This window comes from Corvus moneduloides, chromosome 4 (genome assembly GCF_009650955.1).
Source record: "Corvus moneduloides isolate bCorMon1 chromosome 4, bCorMon1.pri, whole genome shotgun sequence".
NCBI classification, from domain to species: domain Eukaryota; kingdom Metazoa; phylum Chordata; class Aves; order Passeriformes; family Corvidae; genus Corvus; species Corvus moneduloides.
The window spans coordinates 70,761,260-70,784,110 of NC_045479.1; the positions used below are offsets into that span (position 1 = coordinate 70,761,260).

General features: G+C 45.6%; 1 protein-coding gene across 2 annotated transcripts in view; it reads left to right on the top strand.

Annotated features, from left to right (window-relative positions):
• The first annotated feature begins 4,380 nt into the window (after positions 1-4,380).
• Positions 4,381-22,851, top strand: part of ITIH5 (inter-alpha-trypsin inhibitor heavy chain 5) — a 44,056-nt gene continuing 25,585 nt past the window's right edge. The window contains exons 1-7 of one of the 2 annotated variants that reach the window (XM_032105928.1): positions 4,381-4,984; positions 8,415-8,459; positions 12,465-12,628; positions 13,375-13,482; positions 14,008-14,258; positions 21,183-21,352; positions 21,897-22,013. In XM_032105928.1, the coding sequence (XP_031961819.1) occupies positions 4,613-4,984; positions 8,415-8,459; positions 12,465-12,628; positions 13,375-13,482; positions 14,008-14,258; positions 21,183-21,352; positions 21,897-22,013 (1,227 nt within the window). In that variant the 5' untranslated portion in view covers positions 4,381-4,612. The remainder of the gene's footprint in view (positions 4,985-8,414; positions 8,460-12,464; positions 12,629-13,374; positions 13,483-14,007; positions 14,259-21,182; positions 21,353-21,896; positions 22,014-22,851) is intronic. The other variant, XM_032105927.1, reaches the window with a different exon arrangement.

Consider the following 22,851-nt stretch of genomic DNA (forward strand, 5'->3'; position numbering starts at 1 on the left):
ATGGCACCTACTTTACTTGAATTTTGTGTATAAACTGATTTTTGTTCACACATGTGCCCCTAGTTCAGGGTGACAAGTCCTTTCTCAACAGAAACTTAAAGCTGTTCAGGAGTTATCTGTGCCCCTGGACCAGGAAGCGAATCACTGCTGCTTTGAAGAGATTAAAAAGTCCCTTTAGAACAAAAATCATTTTAAAAAACAAGTTTGTAACCCCTTATTTCAGTCCTCTCACAACCACTAAATGTGGCTTAATTTTTTTTAAAAATGTATCAAGATTGGGAAATCAGTGTGACCACTAGATGGCACAAACTGCTCAAATATACTGTTCAAAGGAGCCCCAAAAGCTAAACCTCTCAAGAAGCTGCAGACAATATACGAGAGGAACAAGAGCTGAGGTTGCCCAGAGCCCTACCATCAGTTTAAGTGAACCTTCCCACAGTTTCATGAGGAGGACAGGATCTCATCAGGATGTTTTGTACTTTGTGTCCATTGTGCTGTTCCTTGAGTTGTCCTCTCATGGCTGGGATCCCTCTGGAAGGAAGTTTTCATGCTCTGTCCATCCTGAACCGCTTGGAATTAGTGCTGTGCAGAGCCTGTCCCTAGAAATAATTAAATTGTGTTAGTTTGGCTTCCACCCGGGGAGAAATGTCTCAATTTCTGTGTCTGATGACATAGCCAGCTTCCTCTTCCCATATTCAATTTCATATCTGGAAATTTCCAGTGATTCAGGTGAGAACAGGGTGTACCTGCAAGACAACAGACTTGGTGTGACTGCCCTGACATTAATCCCATCACCACCAGCCATTCTGGGAAATGATATATAAACATGCAGCAGTCCCCCAGCCACAGTCAGACATGCCCAGCACCAAGGCCCTTTGGCAGAGACTTCAGGTGATATTCATCAGAATAATACCAGATTTGGGGGTTTTGAAATGCTCTTCTGGGCCATGGTGCACACAGCTAATGGCAACAGGGAGATCAGCAGCCACTGGGACCCCAGAAAACACCTTTCTACTCTTCTCTGCCCTCATGGAACGCTAGCAGGGGTGCTGCATCCAGCTTTGGAGTCCTCAACACAACAAAAATGTGGACCTGTTGGAGCAAGTCCAGAGGAGGTCACGAAGATGCTCTGAGGGCTGGAGTGCCTCTGCTATGGAGGCAGGCTGGGAGAGCTGGGGCAGCCTGGAGAAGAAAATGCTCTGGAGACACCTTATTGCAGCCTTTAAGTGCTTACAGGAAGCTTATAAAAAAGAGGGAGACTGACCTTTTGCCTGGGCATTTAGTGACAGGACAAGGGGTAACAGTTTTAAACTAAAAGAGGAGAGGTTTGGATTAGATATTAGGAAGAAATCGTTTATGCAGAGGGTGGTGAGGCACTGGAACAGGTTACCCAGAGAAGATGTGGATGCCCCATACCTGGAAGTGAGCAAGCCCAGGCTGGAGCAACCTGGTGGTATCCCTGCTTATGGCAGGGGGCTGGAACTAGATGGTCTTTACTGTCCCCTCCAACCCAAACCATTCTGTGATTCTTTCAGGAACACAGGCACCTCTCATTAGTGTCAGAACTGGGGACCAGCAGGTCCCATCCAGATGTTTCAGAGGAGATTGCTTAGATTAAGACATGAAGGAAGATATGGAATGCAATTCCCTGAAATTCATGGTAATTAATTTTACCTCTGGACATTTATCTATAACTACACCCTGTGTAACCCTTTGGGACTCCTGCCAATTTCTTGATCCAATTGCTGGCTTTGAATGCCACTAAATGGTACAGTTTGTTGGTGCTTTGGATAGATTTAGTTGCTGGTTCAGACACTTCTGGTTGGGCATTTAACCCTGCATGAGGTCACCAAGGTGCCCATGTTTGTGTGTTAACACAGAGAGACTCCTTGGTATGAGATGATCTCTTTCAGGTGAGATGTGTGTGAAAGCACAGCTGTTGGATCGTGCCTCTCTCTCTCTGGCTTCTCTGCTCATGCTGGCTGCAGGCATGCCAGGAAATTGAATTTGCTGAGCCCCCATCCAAAGAACAGCTGCTCATCTTGCTAAGTCTGCAAAAAATCAGCATCGAACACGTCTGATGTGAACACACCTGGGTAACTACTTGTCCTGGACTCCAGCAGCACCCCTGGAACAGTGCCTGCCATGTTCACACCCCAAACCAGGAGACTGTGTTCCAGGAGGGCAAAGAGGGGATAATGTGAACAATCAAGACCCCAGGCTCAATGTTCACTCAGCAAGCCTAACTGCATCTGAACCATGTTAAAACACACCTTGGTCTTACCCACGTGCTGTGTCCTTACGTGCCCTTGCTGAGGGGAGCATAAGCAGAACTGCTTGTTCCTAATCCCTTTAGGAAGGGCAGTGCTTTTCCCAGCTCTCTCTCTCATGCCCATTGGTTATCCTGTACCTGCTTGAGGATCCTGTTTGGCCTTGAATATCCTCCTTTCACCAGGTGTGCTTAGGCTCAGCTTTATTGCAGCATCTTTGCAGAGTCTCCCTGTTCTGATACACCCTGGCCATCAGATCCTCACCTGGGCAGTGGGAGAAGCAGAGTGGCCAAATGCTGCAGCGGGTGAGATTTGGAGGGTATTCCAAACACCTCCTGACTGTGCAATGGTTATTTCAAACTGGCAAACAGCTCCCCTTCCTGACCAGAGACTACTGCTACCCCTAGGGTTAGCAGGCTGCTTTTGACTTGCTTTTACAGAAGTGTCTTGATTCTCTTTAGGTTTTCCAGAACAGGAGGGAAATCATGCTATGTGTATTGGCTTAAATGACTGCTTTCAGCATTTCTAAGCATACACTGCAAGACTTTTACACATCTGAGTCCCCAGGGTAGTGAAACATAGACAGAGCAGGCTGAGACCATCCTCATGCCAGTAGTAAGGACACAAGAGGCTGCAGTCCTATTTCCAATGCTGCTTCCAGGCACTTCTCTGTCTGAGCTGGGTGAGACATGCAGGAGCTGAAACTAACTGGAAACAGATTAAAAATACTTAAAACCAATTTTTTTTTGGTGTGTCCTTAAACCAGACCTCAGCCTGAGCTACAGCTTTAAGTCTTCACTGATTCCCAAATGGATGGTTGAGACCTCTTCCACTGCACTTTGAAATGGTGAGGAGCTGAAGAAAATGCCTCAACTGTCTTCTGGCAGGGGTCAAATCAGTAGAGGAACCATTTGAAATGTCTCTGGGGGCCTGAAGCCTCCTGTCCCAACCTCCCTCCAGCCTTCTGCCAGCATCTTCTCCATCCACATCAGTCTTTCATCATTCCCTGTGGTGCTGCCCAGTTCTGCAGCTCCCACTGAGGATGTGGCCACTACAGTGGCCTTTGTACCTGCCAGTGGTCCCAGCAGGAAAAGGACTGGACAGGTTTTTGATTCCTTCCCTCCTGCTGGCAATGTCAGCAGAGGCTCGTGTGTGAACATGGTGTCACTTCAGCCTAAATTTGAGCCATCAATTTGCTAACAAGGAGCTCCAAAGGTGCTGACCATGACCTTCTCTTCGCTCCATCTCCAGCTGCCCTCTTCCCTTCTGAAAGGGGAGCATCTCAAAAACACATGTGAGATTTGGAGGACACAAAGCTTCAGCAATGCCAGCGAGAGGCATTGAGCCACTCACTGGACTGTTACTGCCATGGATGGGAGATGAACCACAACAGCTCCAATCCCTGGTGACCCAGAGCTGGAAAGGAAAAAGAAAATACAGTGGTTTGAATCATGTCAGGTTTGTGCGTGCAGCAGAGATCATCTGCCAAAACAAAACAAACCAAAACACTCCCCCCCAAAAAACCCACAAAAACAACAACATAAAAAAACAACAAAAAAGAAAACCACCCAAAACCCAACCAAAAAACCAAAACAAACAAAAAAGAGGAAGTTTGGGTCTGCTAGATTTGAGAAGTTACTGCTGGCATAGAAAAACAAAATAGCAAATACGCCTGATTTGGGGTGAGGTGAGCGCTGCAGATACAGTTCCCGAATGCCTGGGGGTGAGACCTGCTGGGTCGGTGCCAGCTGGCAGTGCCATGCCCCCAGGAACATTCCTGGCAGCTGCCAGGAGGAATCCAGCCTGTCCCACGAGCATCCACCTTTGCCCGGGGCTGGTCTGGCAGGAGAGACCTCTGCCTCTGGGAAAGGGAGGGAAGAGCAGGAGGTCACCCCAGCTTTGTCCAGCTGAGAAGCACAGTCTGGATGGCAGGAGGGGGGTGGAATTACGTGTCTTGGCCACCTTTTCGGTCGGGGCAGCTGCCAAGGTGAGGGTGAGGAGGGAGCCCTGCCCTGCCCTGCCCTGGGGGCACCTTTCCTAAACCAGCCAGGGCTCTCCAGATGGAGAGTAAGAGAAGCTTTCCCTTCACAGAGGGTGGAACCAGAGGGTTTTACCACCCCTTGGGAAAGCCCCAACCTTGAAGCACCTCCTGGGCTCCCTAAGGGCGTGGGAAGGAGACACTGGATACCATCCTGGCCCTTCCTCAACACCCAGCCAGGCGCAGGAAATGTCCCCTCAGCAATCCCCTCGCTGAGAGGGGCTGTAGGTGCCGAAACGACAAGTGGCAGCACCTCGGGGTCCCCCAGCATCGCCCCTCTCCTGCGGGAGACAAGAGGGGGCTGATGAAGAGCGCGGAGTCCAGAGGGGCACGGCGGCGGCTCCTGCTGAAGGATGCGAACCCTGCAAGGATTCCCTGCAGCACGGGAGGCCGCCCTGCGTGGAAAAGGGGCCGGTCCCGAGCTGGGAAGGAGGAGGAGGAGGAGAGGGTGGGTCGCCGTGTCTCCTGTCAGGCTCCCGCAGCCGGGCCGGCAGCGCAGGCGGCAGCGGGGCTCTGCTCTCACCGCGGGGCAGGAGCCCCGGCGCTCCCCTCCACCATGATCCTCTGGCTGTGCCTCTGCTGGGGCTTCTCCCCCTCGGCGGGACAGCCCGACTCGGAGCTGATGGCCAGGTACCTGGAGGAGCAGCTGCTGGCGGACTACAGCATCGTGGAGCAGGTAGGTTTCAAGGCGGTGGTTGTTCGGGAGCAGCAGGTGGACGCGGCTGGCTTATCCCCTCTCCACCAGCAGTGTTGACATGCGGGGCAGTCTGATAAAAATGCGTTTATTCCACCTGTCCCTGCAGCTCAGCTCCGTGGGAGGTGCTACGACCAGCACGGAGTTGTGCTGGAGGTGCTAAGCCAGGAGATGACCCTCCCGTGGTGGTGCTGCTGCCCCAGGACGGGTTCGGTCTGACATCCATCCCCACGGCTGTGCTAACGAGGCATTTCACAGGGACAAGGGAGTTAACGCAGTGCCCTGGCCACACTCCAGTCTGAGTAATTCCGAGTATTTCAAGCTCCGGGGAAAGTTTTTTCTGCCTATGGTCTTACTGTAGTTGATTTTTTAACTCGTGCTGGATGAAACAAACCACACGAATTTCAGCTTCTAAAGCGCTTCTTGACAGTGAAAGAAAAAATATATTCTACAAGTGGGGGCTGTTATGTTGTGTTATTGTGTGGCTTAGATTTTCTGAGGAAATGGGTTTGAAAGAGCAATGAACTTTTTGCAAGAGTTTCGCTGGTGGCTTGGGAGGCTGTGATCCATTTAAAGTGGGAAGTGTCCCTGCCCATGGCAGAGGGTTTGGAACTAGATGATCTTTAAGGTTCCTTCCAATCCAAACCACTCTGATTCTATAAAAGCCTGAGCTTCAGGTCTGTGCTCACATCTCTCAGGTCCATAACAGATACCATATGTGACTTTGGGTCACTTAGGCCATCAGTCATTTATCCAAATTTCATCAGATCTGAGAGGCTCTGTGGTATCTGAGACACCCATGTGGGCCTGACAGATACAGCACAGGAACTATGGAATACCTGTGCCTTGCTGGAGGTCAGGTGGGATAATCCAGTGTGTCTAAAATGTCAGTATTTGACTGTATTTGTCATCTTCTGCCATGCAGTAGGGTGGAAAGAATGAGACACTTCACGTGTATCTGTACCCATTGCACCTAGAATAGAAAGAATCTCTCCAGAGGCATCCATATCTTTCCCCTCTCAGGAAACAACTTTGTTGTCAACCCTGTTTACCATGAATGCATATTCCTTTCTGTGGAATTCAGCCAAAACCCAACACTGTTGTACAAACCCACCTGTCTAAGTGGGAGAGAATATCTCCACCACTGCCAGTGGTATCTGGGATCACTCACCTGCTTTAGGGGGAAAATCAGTTGCAAAGCTCAGAGAACTGGGTCACAGTGCTGAAATAACCTGGCTGATGTCGCTTGAGGCAAATGAGGGTGTTTTCACAGGAGCTGTGTTGCTGGCAGGTCAGTGGCAGCAGCTGCTTCCACCAGAAAAGCAATGATGTGTAAATAGGTGTGGTGACCTGGTGCCCTGGGACAGCCAGCTCTAGAAGAGGACATCTGTCTGTCCTCACTGAACACCTGAGCCAGGCTGAGAACAGGCAGGTGCTCCCCTACATCGAGACACTGCATTAGAAACAAATCCACAGCACAGCTTATATCCCACACACCATGCTAGGACTAACAGATGGCAATAAGTTATGGGGTCACGACGAGCAATTATCTGGCTTTAATGAGTGTGTTGGAAGGCTTTAAAGCTAAAGGTTGATGGTAATTTGGAAATGGTTCCGTTAGATGATGCCAATGAAACTGCCTGATTAGAACAGTCCAAGGGACTGATCACAAACCCTGCAGCAGTGCTTTGGCAGTAGTCCTAGAAAACAGGATACTGCTATCTGGTGATTCTTAGCTCCTCACTGATGTACACTGGGTATCCCCAAGACTTTAGAAGATGGTTCTTGAGGGAGCCAAGTCACACAGAGCCTTCTTATGCAATTAAGCAAGCAAACAAAATGGGTTTGTGGTGGGGAAAGATAAAGCCAGGAACCAAGTTTCCAGTTTCACTGATCCGTCTTTAAAAACCTCTGTGACCATTCCATACAGAACAACAGGTGGATTTGTTCCAAAAGGCAAACCTTCAGTACAAAAATACTGAGGGGTATTGATCTCTCATCCCTGCCTCTGCTCCAAGCAGGACCAACTTCACAGACATTTATCTGTCTTGTCCTGAAGACCCTGCAGTGATGCAGACTCTGGAGCCCCTCACAGCAGGCTCCTGAGGGGCTTTATTTGTCTGAGATAACAGACCCAGACCGAAAGTTTCTTCCAAAACTTAAGATGCAAACAATTCCTCTCCTCTCCTCTCCTCTCCTCTCCTCTCCTCTCCTCTCCTCTCCTCTCCTCTCCTCTCCTCTCCTCTCCTCTCCTCTCCTCTCCTCTCCTCTCCTCTCCTCTCCTCTCCTCTCCTCTCCTCTCCTCTCCTCTCCTCTCCTCTCCTCTCCTCTCCTCTCCTCTCCTCTCCTCTCCATTGAGAATTTCCTAAGGGACCTGTTTTCCCTTGGTTCTAATTTTATGAGATGCTGGCTAAAATAATGCAGAAGGAAATAGCAAAGATTCTCATGGATGAAACTTTAATTTCCCCATTGAGCATTCCTGAGTTTTTCAATGCATGATATAAACAGACACAAAATCATCTCTTTGGCAAGGGCTGCTGCTATTTCAGTGAAAATCAACAGAAAGGGCAATTCAGGTAAAAAAATATTGTTCCATTCTTCTGCTCTCTGGGGTTCCACTGACATTTTAAGATGGCATTTGGCTTCCCTCACTGACAAAAGACTTGCTTTGGGGAGGGACTTGATTTGGAGAAGTTGTTGAGCTGAGTCTCACACCATGTGAGGAGAAGTCAGAGGAGTTGATGAGAAGGGTGATACAGTGGGCTATTGCACTGTCATAGGTGAAGCACTTTGCTTCATAATAAGGTCTGTGGCTGAACTTAAATATTTTTATTCCCTCTTTGCACATGACTAGTGCTTTTCTGTCTCTGAACAATAAATACACAGTACCTGTGGAGAGTATTTAGGCAACAGATCTGTTCTTGAGCTAATATTTATCCAGCTGAAGCTGTAACTTTAATTTAAATTAATTATAGAAGCATAGAATGATTTGATTTGGAGGGAACCTTAAAGATCATCCAGTTCTGAACCCTTGCCATGGGCAGGGACATCTTCCACTAGTCCAGGTTGCTCCAAACTTCATCCAGCCTGGCCTTCAATATTTCCAGGGATGATTTTAGCATCATTAGGGCCGGGGCTAAAGGCTGAGCTTCCTGCCATCATATAGAGGGTCCCTTGCCAAGCACCATTTGCAATACACCCAGCACCTCCTTGCCTGAGACAGCCACACTGCAGTGCTGAGCTTTGATCAGTGGGTCTGTTAATGTAGAAGAGACTCGGGTCTATTTTAACCAGAGGAGCATTTGAACCTGGCCATGGGTGATCAGTCACACAGCCCTGTGTCTGGGATTAAACAAGTGACACGTCTGCTGTAAGATGAGTAGGCTCCACTAACTCCCTTAACTCTTTGCAGGTTGCTCGCCGTGTCCCAAGACAGGCCAAGTTCCTGCAGAGGCTGGTATGTATCACACCCTGCCTTTATTTTACCTCACAGGAACTGCACTTTCCCTGCATGTATGTGTGTGTGTGTGTGTGTGTGTGTGAATCCCTGTGCCCAGGAATGAACTAACTATGTGATGGTAAAATGAGATTCTGGGTAACAACAACTACAAAAAATCTTCATTTTGATCAATGCAACAGGTGCAGGTTCTTCTAATACTTCCCAACCCATCTTCTCAAGCCCAGATTTGGAACAGGAACTCTTAATGTTGCAAACCTTAACCACTCAGTGAACATTAGCCTGATGAAATCTCATTGAATTTGAAGAGAAAGGGAGATTTTGCTTTGAAATTTGAAGATCTGTTGTTCTCTGACAAAATCTACTGAAGAAAGGAAGAAAACAAGGAAGCCAATATCCTTCTTTCAGCACGGAAGTCCAAGATTTAGATGTAGAGAGGCAGCCAGTGGAATTGCTGTTCATGGCCAGTTATTTTTCCTGGCTTTTCTGGGGACTTCCCAGTAGAGAACTGGTGGAACTCATTTCACACACTGAGCAGCCATCACCTTAACAGTTTCTGGTTCCTTCATCTTTGACAGATTGGAATCAGCAGCCTAGAGAGAAACTCTCAGGCTTATTACCAGTTTATTACTTCTAATCTGAGAGACAGTCAATTTGTTTTGATGAAAGCAACTGATAAAGGCAAAAATACGGAATGGATTTCATTTATATTCAGCTCTTTTTCTGTCTTTCCAAATATTTCATGTAAACAAGCATAAAATAATTTGTTTGGCAAGAAAATTTCAGCTGCCAGTTTATCATCATAACCAGGACACCTCCACAAAGCATCCAGCCAACCTGCCTCATAGCAGTGTGCTAATCTGCTGCCTTGGCATTCCCTCACTTAATTTTTAATAGGGATGATAAATCACAGTGATAATAACATTAAACAAATGGTTTGTTTTGCTTTTTTTTTTTTCCTTTGAGCTGCCTCTCATCTTCTGAAGGCCTTAATAAAAAGTGCAGAAAACTAACAGGCGTTTGTGCAGCTGTAAGTCAGAGCACCAGGCACTGACGGATTGTGCAAGAGCTCCAGGGAATGCAGCACAGGAATCACAGGCTGGAACTCAGGCTGCCCGCCCAGCCTGACTGAGCAACCTCTTTGGAAAAACAGCCTTTGCCCACACCATTTATATCTTCTATATACAGGGAATAGCAGATCCCTTCCAGGGTTAGGAAGATGAACCAATTCATTCATCCTCAGCTGTATGTGATGCCCTTATTCAGTGTTTGATTTCTCCAACACAAACTCACATCCACCAGGAAGACAGAGGGGTGTTGAATGTCTTTTTTTTGTTGTGTTTTTTTGCCATTCCGCAGATTTTAATGATATCAGAACTGGAGCTTGCTCAGCGGGATCGAGATATTTGCCCCATCCCTGGAAGTGTCCAAGGCCAGGTTGGACAGGCCTTGGAGCAACCTGGTCTAGTGGAAGGTGTCCCTGCCCATGTTGGGGGGTTGGAACTGGATGATCTTTAAGGTCCCTTCCAACCCAAACCATTCTGTGATTCTGTAACAGCAGTCAGCTGAAGCCAGCAAAGAGTGGATTTAGCAAAAAACACCCTAAGTGATGTGTTTTTTCATATAAAATATCATTAAGCTGCGGAACTCCTTGCTACAAGATGTTGCAGATGCTAAAATTTACATGGATTCAAAAAGCAGCTGTGTAAAATAATAGAAGAAAAATCCACAGAATACAAATATACCACCAAAATACACCCTTGACTTGGGATTTCCTTCAGCCACAAATTACTGAAAACGGAGAGAATATTTCTGGGTTGGACTGATTTGACACTCTTCTCTAAGCATGTGCTGTTGGTCTCTGACAGGGACAGGCTACAGGGTGCCTACCAGGGTTAGAACTGCTTTTTTCTCACCCAGCACCCCCATTCTCACGTTGTTGTCATAACAAGGGCAAGTTTGTGTTCTCTGTCACGTTCGAAAGACTTTCTGAGTTCCTGTGAATCCATCAGTGCATTCACAGTGTCAGACAGGTCACTGCAGAGCCACTTGTATCTAAAGTAAAAGGCAAAGGGCTTGATCTTCTTTTGCTGAAGATCTCTCAGCTGCACATAAACCCACAGTTTATGATGAACTGCAGCACATGGGGTGAATGCAGAAGGTCTGAAGCCAGAGAATTTGCTGTAGTTTCTGATTCTTTCTGTAACTCCTGTTATTAAATAATCTGTGTACCTTGCTATGCCACAGGCAATTAGTGGCATGGAAGACTGAATGAACCATCAGCTCATTATAACTGAAAACATTCCTACAACCCTACTTTCAATCAAAACTACCCATCCTTTCCACCTTCAGGATAACAAGACTGGAAAGCCATGCTTATGTATCGGAACAGCAGGATCTAGTTCTAATTAAAAGCAGTTAATTAAGCAGTGGTCTAAGGATGGGGCATTAGATCTGTACAGGGGTGTTCTAGTCTAGATCCACAGATCCATTGCACTGATCTGCCTAAAATCAATGAGGTGAATCCTACCCTGGAAGTTCTAATCTCTTGCCATTGTGCTCCATGTGAGCTGAGCAGCGTCCTGGACACAGGACACATAAATAGATATCTATCATGATTAGGTTAATCTGAGACACATTATCAGTCTTTCCAAGCCTTGAAAGTGTAGGCAGGCAGGGCTTTATGCCAAGTCTGTTAGTAAATCTGTGTTTCCAGTGGATCTCCATTCTTCCACTTGCCTGGAATTCACTAACCCAGCAGCTTGGTTAGTTAGACGCTCAGTTACTTCTGATGCCATCAGCTACTGCAGAAATATTCTTGTTTCATACTGAGACAAACACTTGCTCCCTTTCTTAAGCCATTTGCCAAAATTATTTTTGTTCTGAAAGCCTGGACATGCAGCTGAAGAGCCTTTTCTTGTCCTCACAACTCTTACGTGACTGTGAGTTTTTATCAACCTCAATAGGAAGAGCCTCACTGTATTTGGCTCAGTGAGATTGCTCTGTATTTACAGTGTATTTTACCCTTTATCTCCCTTCTGGTTTTGAAGGTTTGGTCTTTGATTGTGTAAGTTGATGTACAGATTTTTTGTTCAAGGGCTGCTTACAGTTAAGTACACTGACATATTCCAGGAAGAAAACATTTGAGCTCCATGGAGATGTTGCTGTCAGAAAACACATTAGTCTGGAGAAATGCTCCAGCTCAGGACTTGTGCACGAAAACACATTCCCAAGAAGCAGAAATTGGCTTTCAGCTTCCATTGCTACATCATGTGTCATTCACTGCTGTCTCTGCTGCTTCTCTGCTGGAAGGAGTCCAGTTTGGGCTAAAAAGCTTAAAATATTTTGCTTGAGATGTCACAGTGTCAGTGTTTTTTATTAAGTCTCTTCATCCATTGGTGCAGACTTCCAGGATGGATTCTCAGCAGAGGAGGACTCAGTTGACTCCATTGACAGCAGTTTCTCTGTTTACATAACTTATGGATCTGACTGGATGAATTTGAAGGTGCTGCTTCATACATGGTGATGTCAGTCTTTCAGGAAGTTTTCCATCTGCTCTTGTGCACAGTGCACAGGGCAGGGTCTGTGACACAGTTCTGGACCCCATGGGGACATATTTTGGGCTTCTCTTCCCCGGCCACAAGGGAATAATCCTGATCCTCTCACACAGTCAGAGTTGAAGGCTTCAGTTTAGGACACAGATGGATTTTGTCAGGGTGTTTCACAACTTAAACGTTGGCATAAGCAGAGCTCTCAGACCCTTCCCAAGCTCTGGTGAATGTCTGTGGCCTCTGTGCATGAACAAAGGCAGTACCACATTCCTGATTTACTGTTCGCAGCTCACCTCTAATTTTGAGGACAAGCCCACTTGCCTGTTGTTGTCAGGAGGTCTAATACTCATCAGGTGGGAGTTTGCTAGTACATATTAAATATTAAATCCATTGAAACGCTGAAGGGGTGAGTTACCCAGCTGTCTGTTTAGAGGTGACCTTTTGATTCCTACAGGAAACCAGGCCTCGGATGTCTGAGTTCCACGTGAGATCCACAATCATTTCCCGCTACGCTTTCACCACCGTGTCCTGCACCATGGTGAACAGCGGCTCTGAGGCACGGGAAGCGGTGTTTGAGATGCAGATCCCAGCTGCAGCTTTCATCTCCAACTTTACCACGTAAGTAAGTAATGCACAGAGCAAGTCTGTGGATGCCAGGATACTAAACTCAAATCCTCAATGTAAACAGGGAGGGAAACTATTCTGTTTTCCATCTGAGTGTATTTTAACCACTTCCTTGTCCTCCTTTCTCTGATTTGAATGAGAAAACTCTCTTCAAGACCTCGAAAACCTTTCCAGAGAAAGTTTCAGCAAAACTAGCATATGTATTTATCTCGCCTGACTGACTGTAATGCCTAAGAATCTTCTTGTTCTTCCATGTTCTCCATGTTGCCAATGGAACAGAAGTCAACTCCAACCAGCAGATAGGTTCAGTGGCTGCTGGAGGTGTGAATGATAAACCAAATAGAGAGAAACCTCATAGTGAAATGACTAATAAACTTTTGGTCTGAAACATATTTGGTTTGATCATGCTCAGATCCTCTCTACAGGCAGATATTGGGGCCACAGCTTCAGACTTGACCAAAGGGGATAGGGGGCCCAGTCTTTAAAAAATACAAATACTTCCATTTAGAGTGAATAGGAGGAATAACAGACTTTTGCCTTTGTACTGGGCTGGTATGTCCAGCCAGGGAACTTCTGAGTTGGCTTCTGTCCCAGACACTTGGGTGGACTCAGGAGAGTGACACCAGCAGCACTCTGATATTCTTCTCACATCACCGTCTGTGAACGCACCTGCAGCAAATGTACATCTGTCACTGTACTTGGGTGCAGAGTGACCATGCTGACATCTCTGATCTCTCCAGGAGCATTGGCAACAAGACTTACTATGGAGAGGTCACAGGGAAAGAAAAGAAAAATAGCAGCGATGCCAAAGAAAGGCACAAGAAACCTCCGAGCCCCACAGAGGGAAGGTGAGTGTTGTGCATTTGGCTGTGTTCTGGGAAGGGATGCACTTTCCTTCCACCTTTATCTTGGCTGCCTTGGCATGCCCATCCATGGATTTACAGGCAGGAGCAGCTAAACTGAGTGTTATCTGCACTGTCTGGTGTCATTCCTATACTTCAAGCCATGTAAAATTGCGTGTGGCCTTTTCTAACCCTGCCACACAACCTGTTAAATTCCAAGATGCTCCAGGATATACTACTAGGGGAAAGAATTCTTGTTACTTCCTGAATAATAGAAAGGAAATTTAAGCTCCTGTCATGGACAGAGTCATCCACTTCACTCAAGAGGGGAGCAACAATATACTTTATTTATATAAAGTAGTAAATCAACAAAGTTCAATGGTAAATGCAACAGGGGTTCAACAAGAATTGATGGGAAGGTTCACTTGATTATTTATAGGGAACAGGGTAGGCAAAACCATCAGTGGGAGGTGAAGGAGGTGATGTGTGATGTGTATGGAGTGTGAAAGCATCTTTGGATTTCGCTTCCAGGGAGAACGGCTATGAGACCTTCAAGGCCTCTGTCTTCATTCCTCGCAAGATGCAGGCCAGGTTCATGCTGCACTATGAAGAACTTCTGCAAAGGCGACTGGGGAAGTACGAATACACCGTCAGCATCCGGCCCCAGCAGCTGGTGGGGAGGCTACGAGTGGAGGTGAACATCCTGGAGAACTCAGGAATAGTGTCCCTGGAGGTGCCTCCCCTTCGAAACAGCAAGCAGAAAGGCAATGGGAAAGCTGAAGGTAAGGAGAGATTTTATGGCTTGTGGTTCTCTTGTGGGCCCTTGATCACTCCTCAAGAAGTGGCCTGGCAGTGTTGGATCTGTTTTCTCTGGATGACTGTGTCTGTGTGGTATCTGTGCACGAGCCTGTGAGCACTTTGAAGCTTCATGAATACAGGGCTGATCCCATTCATCTCAGTAACAGGCCTTTCTTTTTTGCTATTGTCTTTAAGAGCTTTGAACTGGGCCTTCAGGCCTTGTGCTCAGCTCTGGAGCAGGCTCTTCCCTGGCTTCCACATCTCCTGGGAACTGTTTATTTTAAGTGAATTGTTTTTTCCATCCATCCATGCCAAGGCAGATAGGAAATCCTGCACTTCAGAACATGGGAAATTCCAAGAGGAAAATCCATGTTTTGCCAAAGTACTAAGTGCTATCTGAGCATCTGCTCTTACCTCCAACTGTCCTCGCTTGCTGTTCAGTGTAAAGGTAATTTTTTCTCGTGTAAACCAACAGTAAGGGGCTCAGGACACTGTGATTGCAGCATGTTGTCAAAAAACTCCAAAAAAGAAGGATGGAAGGAGGACATAGAGTCCTTTGGGACTTGACCCTCAGTCACTCCAAGCAATACAGTGCCGGCAAAATCAGTGGAGCTGTTCATGTCTGCCACAGAAAGATCCTAAAGCACATGAACTGGAGTTAAACTGATTGCTCAGTGGGATCCTACTGATTTCATCCAAATCACAGTGAGATCAAGGCTCTCAGTGACTTGGACTATCTTCAGGTCAAGCCTCATTAGCCTCTGTGTCGTACATCCACGTGCCGTGAGATAAATGTGCTCTGCTCCTCATCAGGAGAGGCAGGAAGCTTTTTTTACCTATCAGGGAGTAGCACACTGCATTGTTAGCCTATGGTTTCCTGCAAGACTTCTGGCATTGATCAAGGCTAGAGACAGACTAAGCAGAGCAGACACACTGTTGGTCCAGGGCAGTATGGAAATTCCTACATGTAAATGACATACAGGGAAAACTCATGAAACTCACTATCCAAATGGCAATCTGGGAGCACTGACGTTCTTGGCATAATGCTTCAGATTTCAAAGAGTTCATATAAAAATGGGCCTGGGCTGTAGGATTCCATAATCCTCCCTAGCCAGTAAAATGTATATAAAATAGGGGTCCCATTGCAGGATGGGTAATGCAACTGAAGCTCAGATTCCCTGTGCTTTATCTGTGTTCAGAATTCAGTTACAGACCTTTTCTGTCTGGAATCATCCCATGTGGTTGTCCGCTATATTCCAGCTGTCATCTCTCAAGCTGTATCCAAAAACAAGCCATCAGAGCCATTAGCTCCTCCCTGAGAAGCCTTCCTGCTCATATGACACCCGAAGACCCAAGAGTGTGGGATCTGCACACCCAGTGAGACCTCCAGGGGAGGCTGTGGGTTTTTAAGTGAGACAGGTGAATTGTGAATCTCACATTTAAAGAGGGGCTGCTTGGCAGACAGTCTGTAAACTGGGAGTAAACCAGGAAAAAGTGTCTCTCTTAGATTCTCATGGCTTAAAATTCTTCAGTACCATTTGGCTGGGAGAGCATGGAAGCGAAGCATACCAGACCAAGTGCTGCAATACTGTGTTACCTGTGGTACCCAATTTAGGGGTTGTGACTTAAAAAATTATGACATTCGAAACAGAGGCCTGAACATTGGAAAATGGTACTGCCTGACCAGTTTGAGTTTGAATATGTCATGAAAATCCTTTTCCTCCATTTCCTGTGTTTAAGAAGATGTCTATAGTGTCTCACAGTTAATGATAAAATATGAGATTTTTATAAGTATTAATAAATTGCTTGAGAATATGGAATGAAAAACATTCCATGCCATCAAGCCTCAGCAAACAAGGGCAACCCAGGTACTTGTTAATAGATCCTTTGGGGCAGATTAGAGTGAAATGACAATGAATGATCAGTGTTTGTTAATACACATGTAGGGTTTATTTTAGAACAACTTGATTGCACAGGAAAACAAACATGTTTTGGTTCTTATTATCTCTAGTAATATAACAAAATAAAACCATAAAAATATCACTTAAGAGAATGTATAAGAGTAGAAAGATCTCACCACCTGAAAGACTTGTGACAAGACTTGGTTGTTGTAATTTCAGTGTCTGATGGTCACAGGCCAGATCCATCAAATGGTGAGAGAAGACGTAGAGAAATCTGTTGGGTTTATATTCACTCAGGTTCAGGTGGGAATGCCCAGGTACCTCCCCCGTGGCAAGGAGTTTGAAATGGTTGTTGGAATGTTGTGGGTCATGGGACACTTTGGGAGTCTTTGACAACTTCTAAGAAGATACAGCTGCCTATTAAATTAGCGTTGTTGAGTCAATTACGGCCTATTATGGCCCATTAGCAGAGTGAACACCTTCAGGCTCTGTGTGGATGTCCTGGCACTCCCGGGGCAGGGGAGTTATCACAGCTGAGTTCACTTGATAAGGACAAAGAGACCAAGTTCCCTCCTCCCAGGGTTTGCCTCTTTCCTTATCTGGTCCAACACCAGCTGCAGCCTGAGCTGGGCTGTGCTCACCCCTAGGTGGGTACTTTACACCTCGGCAGCTTCCCCTGAATGTTTGAGCCACCAGCATCCCAGTGTCTCTTCCAGTGTCTTGTGGATACATTCTTCTCCTGGCTCTTAGAGAGTTCTGCATGCATCCTCTCTGAGTATGGAGCAGAAACAATGTGATGACAGGTCTTTCCAGGATATTTCCTTTGACAGTAACTTCTGTGCACATGGCTCCATCTGGGAGTTGTATTTTTCCCAAAGGAAGGTATTAGGCAAGTGAGTTTTGGAAAACAATCTTTTGACATGTGCAGGCGCTGTCCTCTGTCGCATGCAAACCCCAAAACAGGAGGCATTGAGGCCAATGATCCTGACATCCTCTGGTGACCTCAGAACAGAGCCACTTTCTGAATGATGTCCTGGATGCTGTCCTCATCCTGTTCCTCCAGTGTAGCTGTGTGAGAACTAGCCATGGGCTTGAGCAGGAGGCACTAGGCTGCTTGAGGATGACTGTTACGTTCTGAAGTCAAAGGTCTCGGAAAGCTTTTTATTTCTTATAACAGCTGTCTGGAAGTTTCCACATGTTAGTGGTGGATGAACTCTGCATTTGAGCTCTAATTCTGACTCTGCCAGACTCCAAAATAATTTAGGTTTAACCGTTCCTCTGTGAGGATGATAATTTTGTATGGAAAATGCTTTTTCCTGTTCTGTTTACTTCTTCAGCTGAATTTAGTGGAAAGATTGTCTGAAGGCTCTACTAACTCTCTCAGTGTGAGCACAAACCAGCCCAAGCATTTGGAGCTCATCCATGCTCTGGACTCTGAAACATCTCATAGATTTTTCTTTCTCTGTCACTTGTTTAAAAAGAACAAGGCCAATAAACAGAGGAGAATAATTGTGATCCAGATATCAAATGCTGCTTAAAAAAGAAACCTGGGGGAAGGCATAGGAACTGTGTTTAAGAATGTAAAAGGCTGCTGCAAGGAGGAAAAGGATCCTGTGCCTTCTGTGTCTATAGCTGAAAGAACAAGAAGCCATGGGTTTATAATCCACAAATTAAAATGTAAATTAGACATTGAAAACATCTAACAGTGAAAAAAGTGAAGCTCTGGAAAGGACTGGCAAGTGCAGGCACCGAGTTTCCATTCCTGGAGGTCTGGAGTGTTTCCTGATTGTATCAAAATCTAAGTAGGAAGGGATTTGGTCTGGGAACATGGGATGAATTAGATAAATTACCTTCCAGATCTGATTTTTGTTACTCTAGAAAAAGAATAAGGCTTTTTGGACCTTTTCTCTCAGACCATTTTTTGGTTTTTAACTTCTGTCCCAGAGATGGAGATGAGTGGCTATGAAGAGGGTGGGAGAGATTCCTCAGCAATTCTTATTTACAATGGCTATGTGAGACAGCCTTGGAAACTTCCTCTCCAGAGATCCCTAGAGTACTGTTTGTGTTACAAGGGATGACACTTATCACCTCCGGAGAGTGTTTAGAGAAGCAACAGAGGGAGGCAGTGTGATCCGCATCACCTAGATTCCACATTGCTTTAAAAAACAGATGACGTGTGATTATGCTCATTTACCAGGTGGGGAAATAAGGCATGGAGTTGCTACCTAAATCAGCTGATTTCCAGCGGTCCATGGAAATGTTAAGACTGGAGCTCATGCTGTTGTGGTGCAGGATCTTGTCCTCACCCATCACTGTGTTTATGGCAGAGAAACATGGAAGTGCTGCCTAAAGGTCACGGACATGGACGTGCAGGAGGAATAAGGAGGGAGCTTCTGTTTCCAGCATGGGACAGATTCTCACTGACCCCTGTGTGAGATGAGAGCCTAACCCACAGCAGGCTTTCCTTTCAGCATTTAAGGAGAAGTAACGTGAAGCCCTCAGATCAGAAAATATAAATGAACTTTAAAGCCATTTCTATGTATTCTAGGCATTTCCCACACACTGGTAGTTAAATGGGATTTCTGGAAGCAATAGAAGACAGATGGAAAAATCAAGAAGGCAAATACAAGCAAATCTGATGCATTATGTATTAAAAACATATTGCATCTGTTGATTCATCAGATCAAAGGGCAGCTATAAAAATAAAAACAGATCAAGACTGAGGTAAAATCTTATAGTGATGTTGATTTATAACTTACCTTTGCCAGGAGGAATCTGAACTGTACACGGATTTTAGAAAAAATGTCAGAGCTCTGGGTTATCATTTTATAATCCCCCTCTAAGATCCAACACTAGTGTCCTTATGTGATTTCAGTGTATTGGCTGGGACGTCCCCTTCTGTTTCCATCAGGATGAATGGACTGGAGCTGGCACAGCATGACAAGCTGTGGTGCAGAGTCAGTTCTTGATTTTACTGAAATTGAGTGGTGTCTGTCACTCAGTCTCCTTGGACAAGGCTTTTGCTGAGGACTTTTTTTCACATTCCAGCTGCTCTAACTATAATTTACTTGTGTAAAAGTTGGGCCTAGGATAAAACCCCTCCCTATCTCAGTAGAACAGTCTTGTGCCTTGTCTATTCAAATGCCATCATAGGACAGCTGTGAAAGTAAAGCAAAATCATCCTGGGAGTAACATCCTAGAGTGCTATTGACTTAGGAATCTTACTCTCATTCTTTTGCCTAGAGGAGCCTAGATTGTACATAGCACTTCAGAGTAAGAGTTACAGATTTGTCTAATCATTTTATAAATACACAAGGACCCCAATCCTGGCATTTCTACAGACTTTGACCTGTGGGAAGTCAGGTAAATTAGGTAACCACTCCATGCCTCCATTTTCCTACTTGTTAAATGGACATAATCACATATTTCTGGTTTTGTAAATCACGGTGGGGTCTGGATATGAGGTTGTGCTCATTGCTGCACACACATGTCACATTGCCTTTCCCTTTGCAAAGGGGAAGTGCCACTGCTGATTACATAAACAGAGCTATAGGAACCCCTGGAGTGGAACTTTCCCAGACCGCCTTCATCTTGTCATTTGGATCAGTATTGTTAATTAAAATTATCCTAAAGCAGATGTCTGTCTGGCCAGATGTACTATACCCTAATCTCTGACACTCTTGACCTGATCTCCACTTGCATAGTGTGAGCCTAGAAATTAAGCTGAGATGTAGGTATTTGCATTGTGTATACCTGAACTGGAACTGAAACTCTCCCAGCCCTGATTTCCCTGTCATACCACAGATTTTTTGGGCATTTTTGGCAAAGATTTGATATTTCCCCTTACAGTATAATTAAGCAGCTGATTCCTACCAATTCTAATCAGCCCAAGAGCAGACATAATAGAACTTCTGTGCCTCAGAGGAGTGTTGGAATAATCACTGTGAGAGCTAAAGCACCCATGAACAACTTCAGTTGAGACTCTATTTTCGTGTTTTCAAAGAGTTAGGAAAAGGGGGAAAGCCCTCAAAATCTGGAGAAGTTCAGGGGCCAAATCTGACCTTTGTTCAGTCTTGTGTAAGGGTCCCAATGGAGCTCCAAGGGCAAGAACAGTTGGCAGACCAAAAGAGGGTAAGGTGGGATTTTTTTTACATAGGGAGGCAACAGGGAGCTTCCACATCTCTTAAGTTTTAGAGAATGAGCACAGATAACAATACAAGGAGAGTTTCCTGCAGGGTGACTCAGACCTAAGTAATTGTCTTTCTCTGAGGTGCCCTCTGCCAGGCACATCCCTCTTTATTGATTCAGGATGGATTTTCAGAGTTTAGGATGAGTTATGTCTTAGGGATGCAGTTTGTGTGACTGCACTGGCAGTGTTGGAGTTTGTCTGAATTAGTTAGACTGAAATTGCAGTGACTATAATGATAATTTTCACTGAACATAAAGGCAGCTAAGGTGACTTGTCAAACTACAGACATTATATATAAGACACTTGTCAGATCAAGGGATCAGTCACTCAGATCAATCCCACCTCACATGCCTGCAGTACGTCTGAACATGCCACCTCAAGAATTCTTTATAGTCAATGAGGAAGAATCTACAGTGTGATTCATCTAATCCAGGAAGAAATGTTTAAACAGGTCAAATGAATCATGCTTGCATCCACTGGCAGGATCTCAGGTGTAGGATCTGCATCCTGGCTGTCTAGAGCTGGCTGCAATTAACAGCATGTACATATCTGAGGCGGTGTGTTTGGCTGAACAGAACTGAACACAGGACTTTTGTATAAACGTTTTTAACCCTGATAGCAATGCAAGATGGGTTTCAGTTTAAAATTAGAGGAGAGGGGTTATTAAGTTCTCTTTTTCTCACTGGTGAGCTGAATCTTCAATCTCAGCAAGTCCCTGTGGTGGTTGACCTGGCTCCATGGCAATACCACCTGTGCTGTGCTTTGACATCTGTAAGGCAATGGGAAAAACCTGTAATATTGTGGTTTTATCTCAACAGGTGATGTGTCTCCTCCTCCCTCTACTGTCATTGGGCACACCAAAACCTTAGCTAAGGTTACATTCAATCCCAGTGTTGTTGAGCAAACCAGGATTGCCCGAAATGGAATTTTGGGAGATTTCATAATTAGATATGATGTCAACAGGGAGCTGAGTGTTGGGGATGTTCAGGTACTGTACACATAATAATCTTTTCTGTTTTATTAGCTGTACCTGAGGTGGTTCAATTGTCTTGCTTGCTCCAAATTCCTAGAAAATGCTTTCAAAGTGAAGGCTACTCCTCCATCTCGTAAGAACTATCCAAAATAAAACCAGTCAATTGGCAGCCACAAGATGGACTTCAACTTCATTGAGCTTCTTTTTTGTGTCTGCTTTTCAGTTTCTCAATATACTGGCTGTACATATCTGGATGCAAGGCCAGTCCCTCAAGTGTGTGTTGTGGTTCTGATTTGTGGGCACACGTGTTATATCCTTGCTGCATTTGGAAGGAAACCCCAATGTCAGTCATGGAAGGAGATATGGAGAGGTCCAGTTGGCTCATCCAGCCTGGATAAACAGGGGACCAGAAAGAAGAAGGAAATCAAGCAGCATTGATACCCTCCAGTGTACACAGAGTCACTGGAAGCAGCCAAATATCTAAATATCCTATAATGATGTGTGTGGAATATTGCACCATGATCTGCCTTTGATTCCTGGCTCCCTTGCTCTTCCACAGATCCTCAATGGGTATTTTGTGCACTACTTCGCCCCCACAGATCTTCCTCCGTTGCCAAAGAACGTCGTGTTTGTGCTGGACAGCAGCGCTTCCATGGTGGGGACAAAGCTGAAGCAGGTGAGCTCCTTGTGTCTGCTATGGACTGCTGGGCTCTCAGGTGGCAAAGCTTGGTCCAGACTTTGTCTCACCATTTTTCTTCTGCAAAATGTTTGCTGTGTGTGAGGTGAGAGGTGGCTCTGAGGACACACAGAGGTGAGATGATTTACCTGCAATGGGAAATGATCATGTTAGTGGGAATGGAATGGGAACAAGAAGTGTAGAAGGATTCACCACTCTGTAAAGGTCAGTGCTGCCAAAACTGAGCATAGGGTTGTCCTGGGCAGTTCTGTTCTGAGTGGCTTGAAAAGAGGCAGATTAAGGAGAATTCCAAAAGCAAAGTGCATTCAGCAAACTACTGTGTCCAGTCTAACAGCACAGAGAAGACACTGCTGCCTTTAAATTACCTTGGCAAAACACTTAGTGAAGTATAGCTCAAGAGGTTCTGCTGAAAGAAAAGTAATTTTGTCCTTTTTGGGAATCTGAGTCTTTCAGAACAAATCTCAGATGTTTTCCCAGGGCACAGACCTTAACGTGAGCCACCATACCAAGCTGAAGGGCACCTCAAATATAAATGGAATATGGATTCTATGGATCCTAATTATCTTCCCCAGTGACTGGGGAAGAAGATGACTCTCTCATCAAGAGAGTTATTAACAAGCATTCCTAGTCCTTTGCTGAATGAGGTCTCAAATCAAGATGCCTGTGACTCTGTACAAAGTCCTGTGGACAGGGCCTGGCTCTTGGCTTTCTGTTACTCTCCTGCTGAAATATGACCACCCTGCCTCTCAGAACAAACAGTTCTGGCACAAATGCCCCCAGTTCTGCATGCTGGAAGTGACCAAGTGCTGAACCAGGG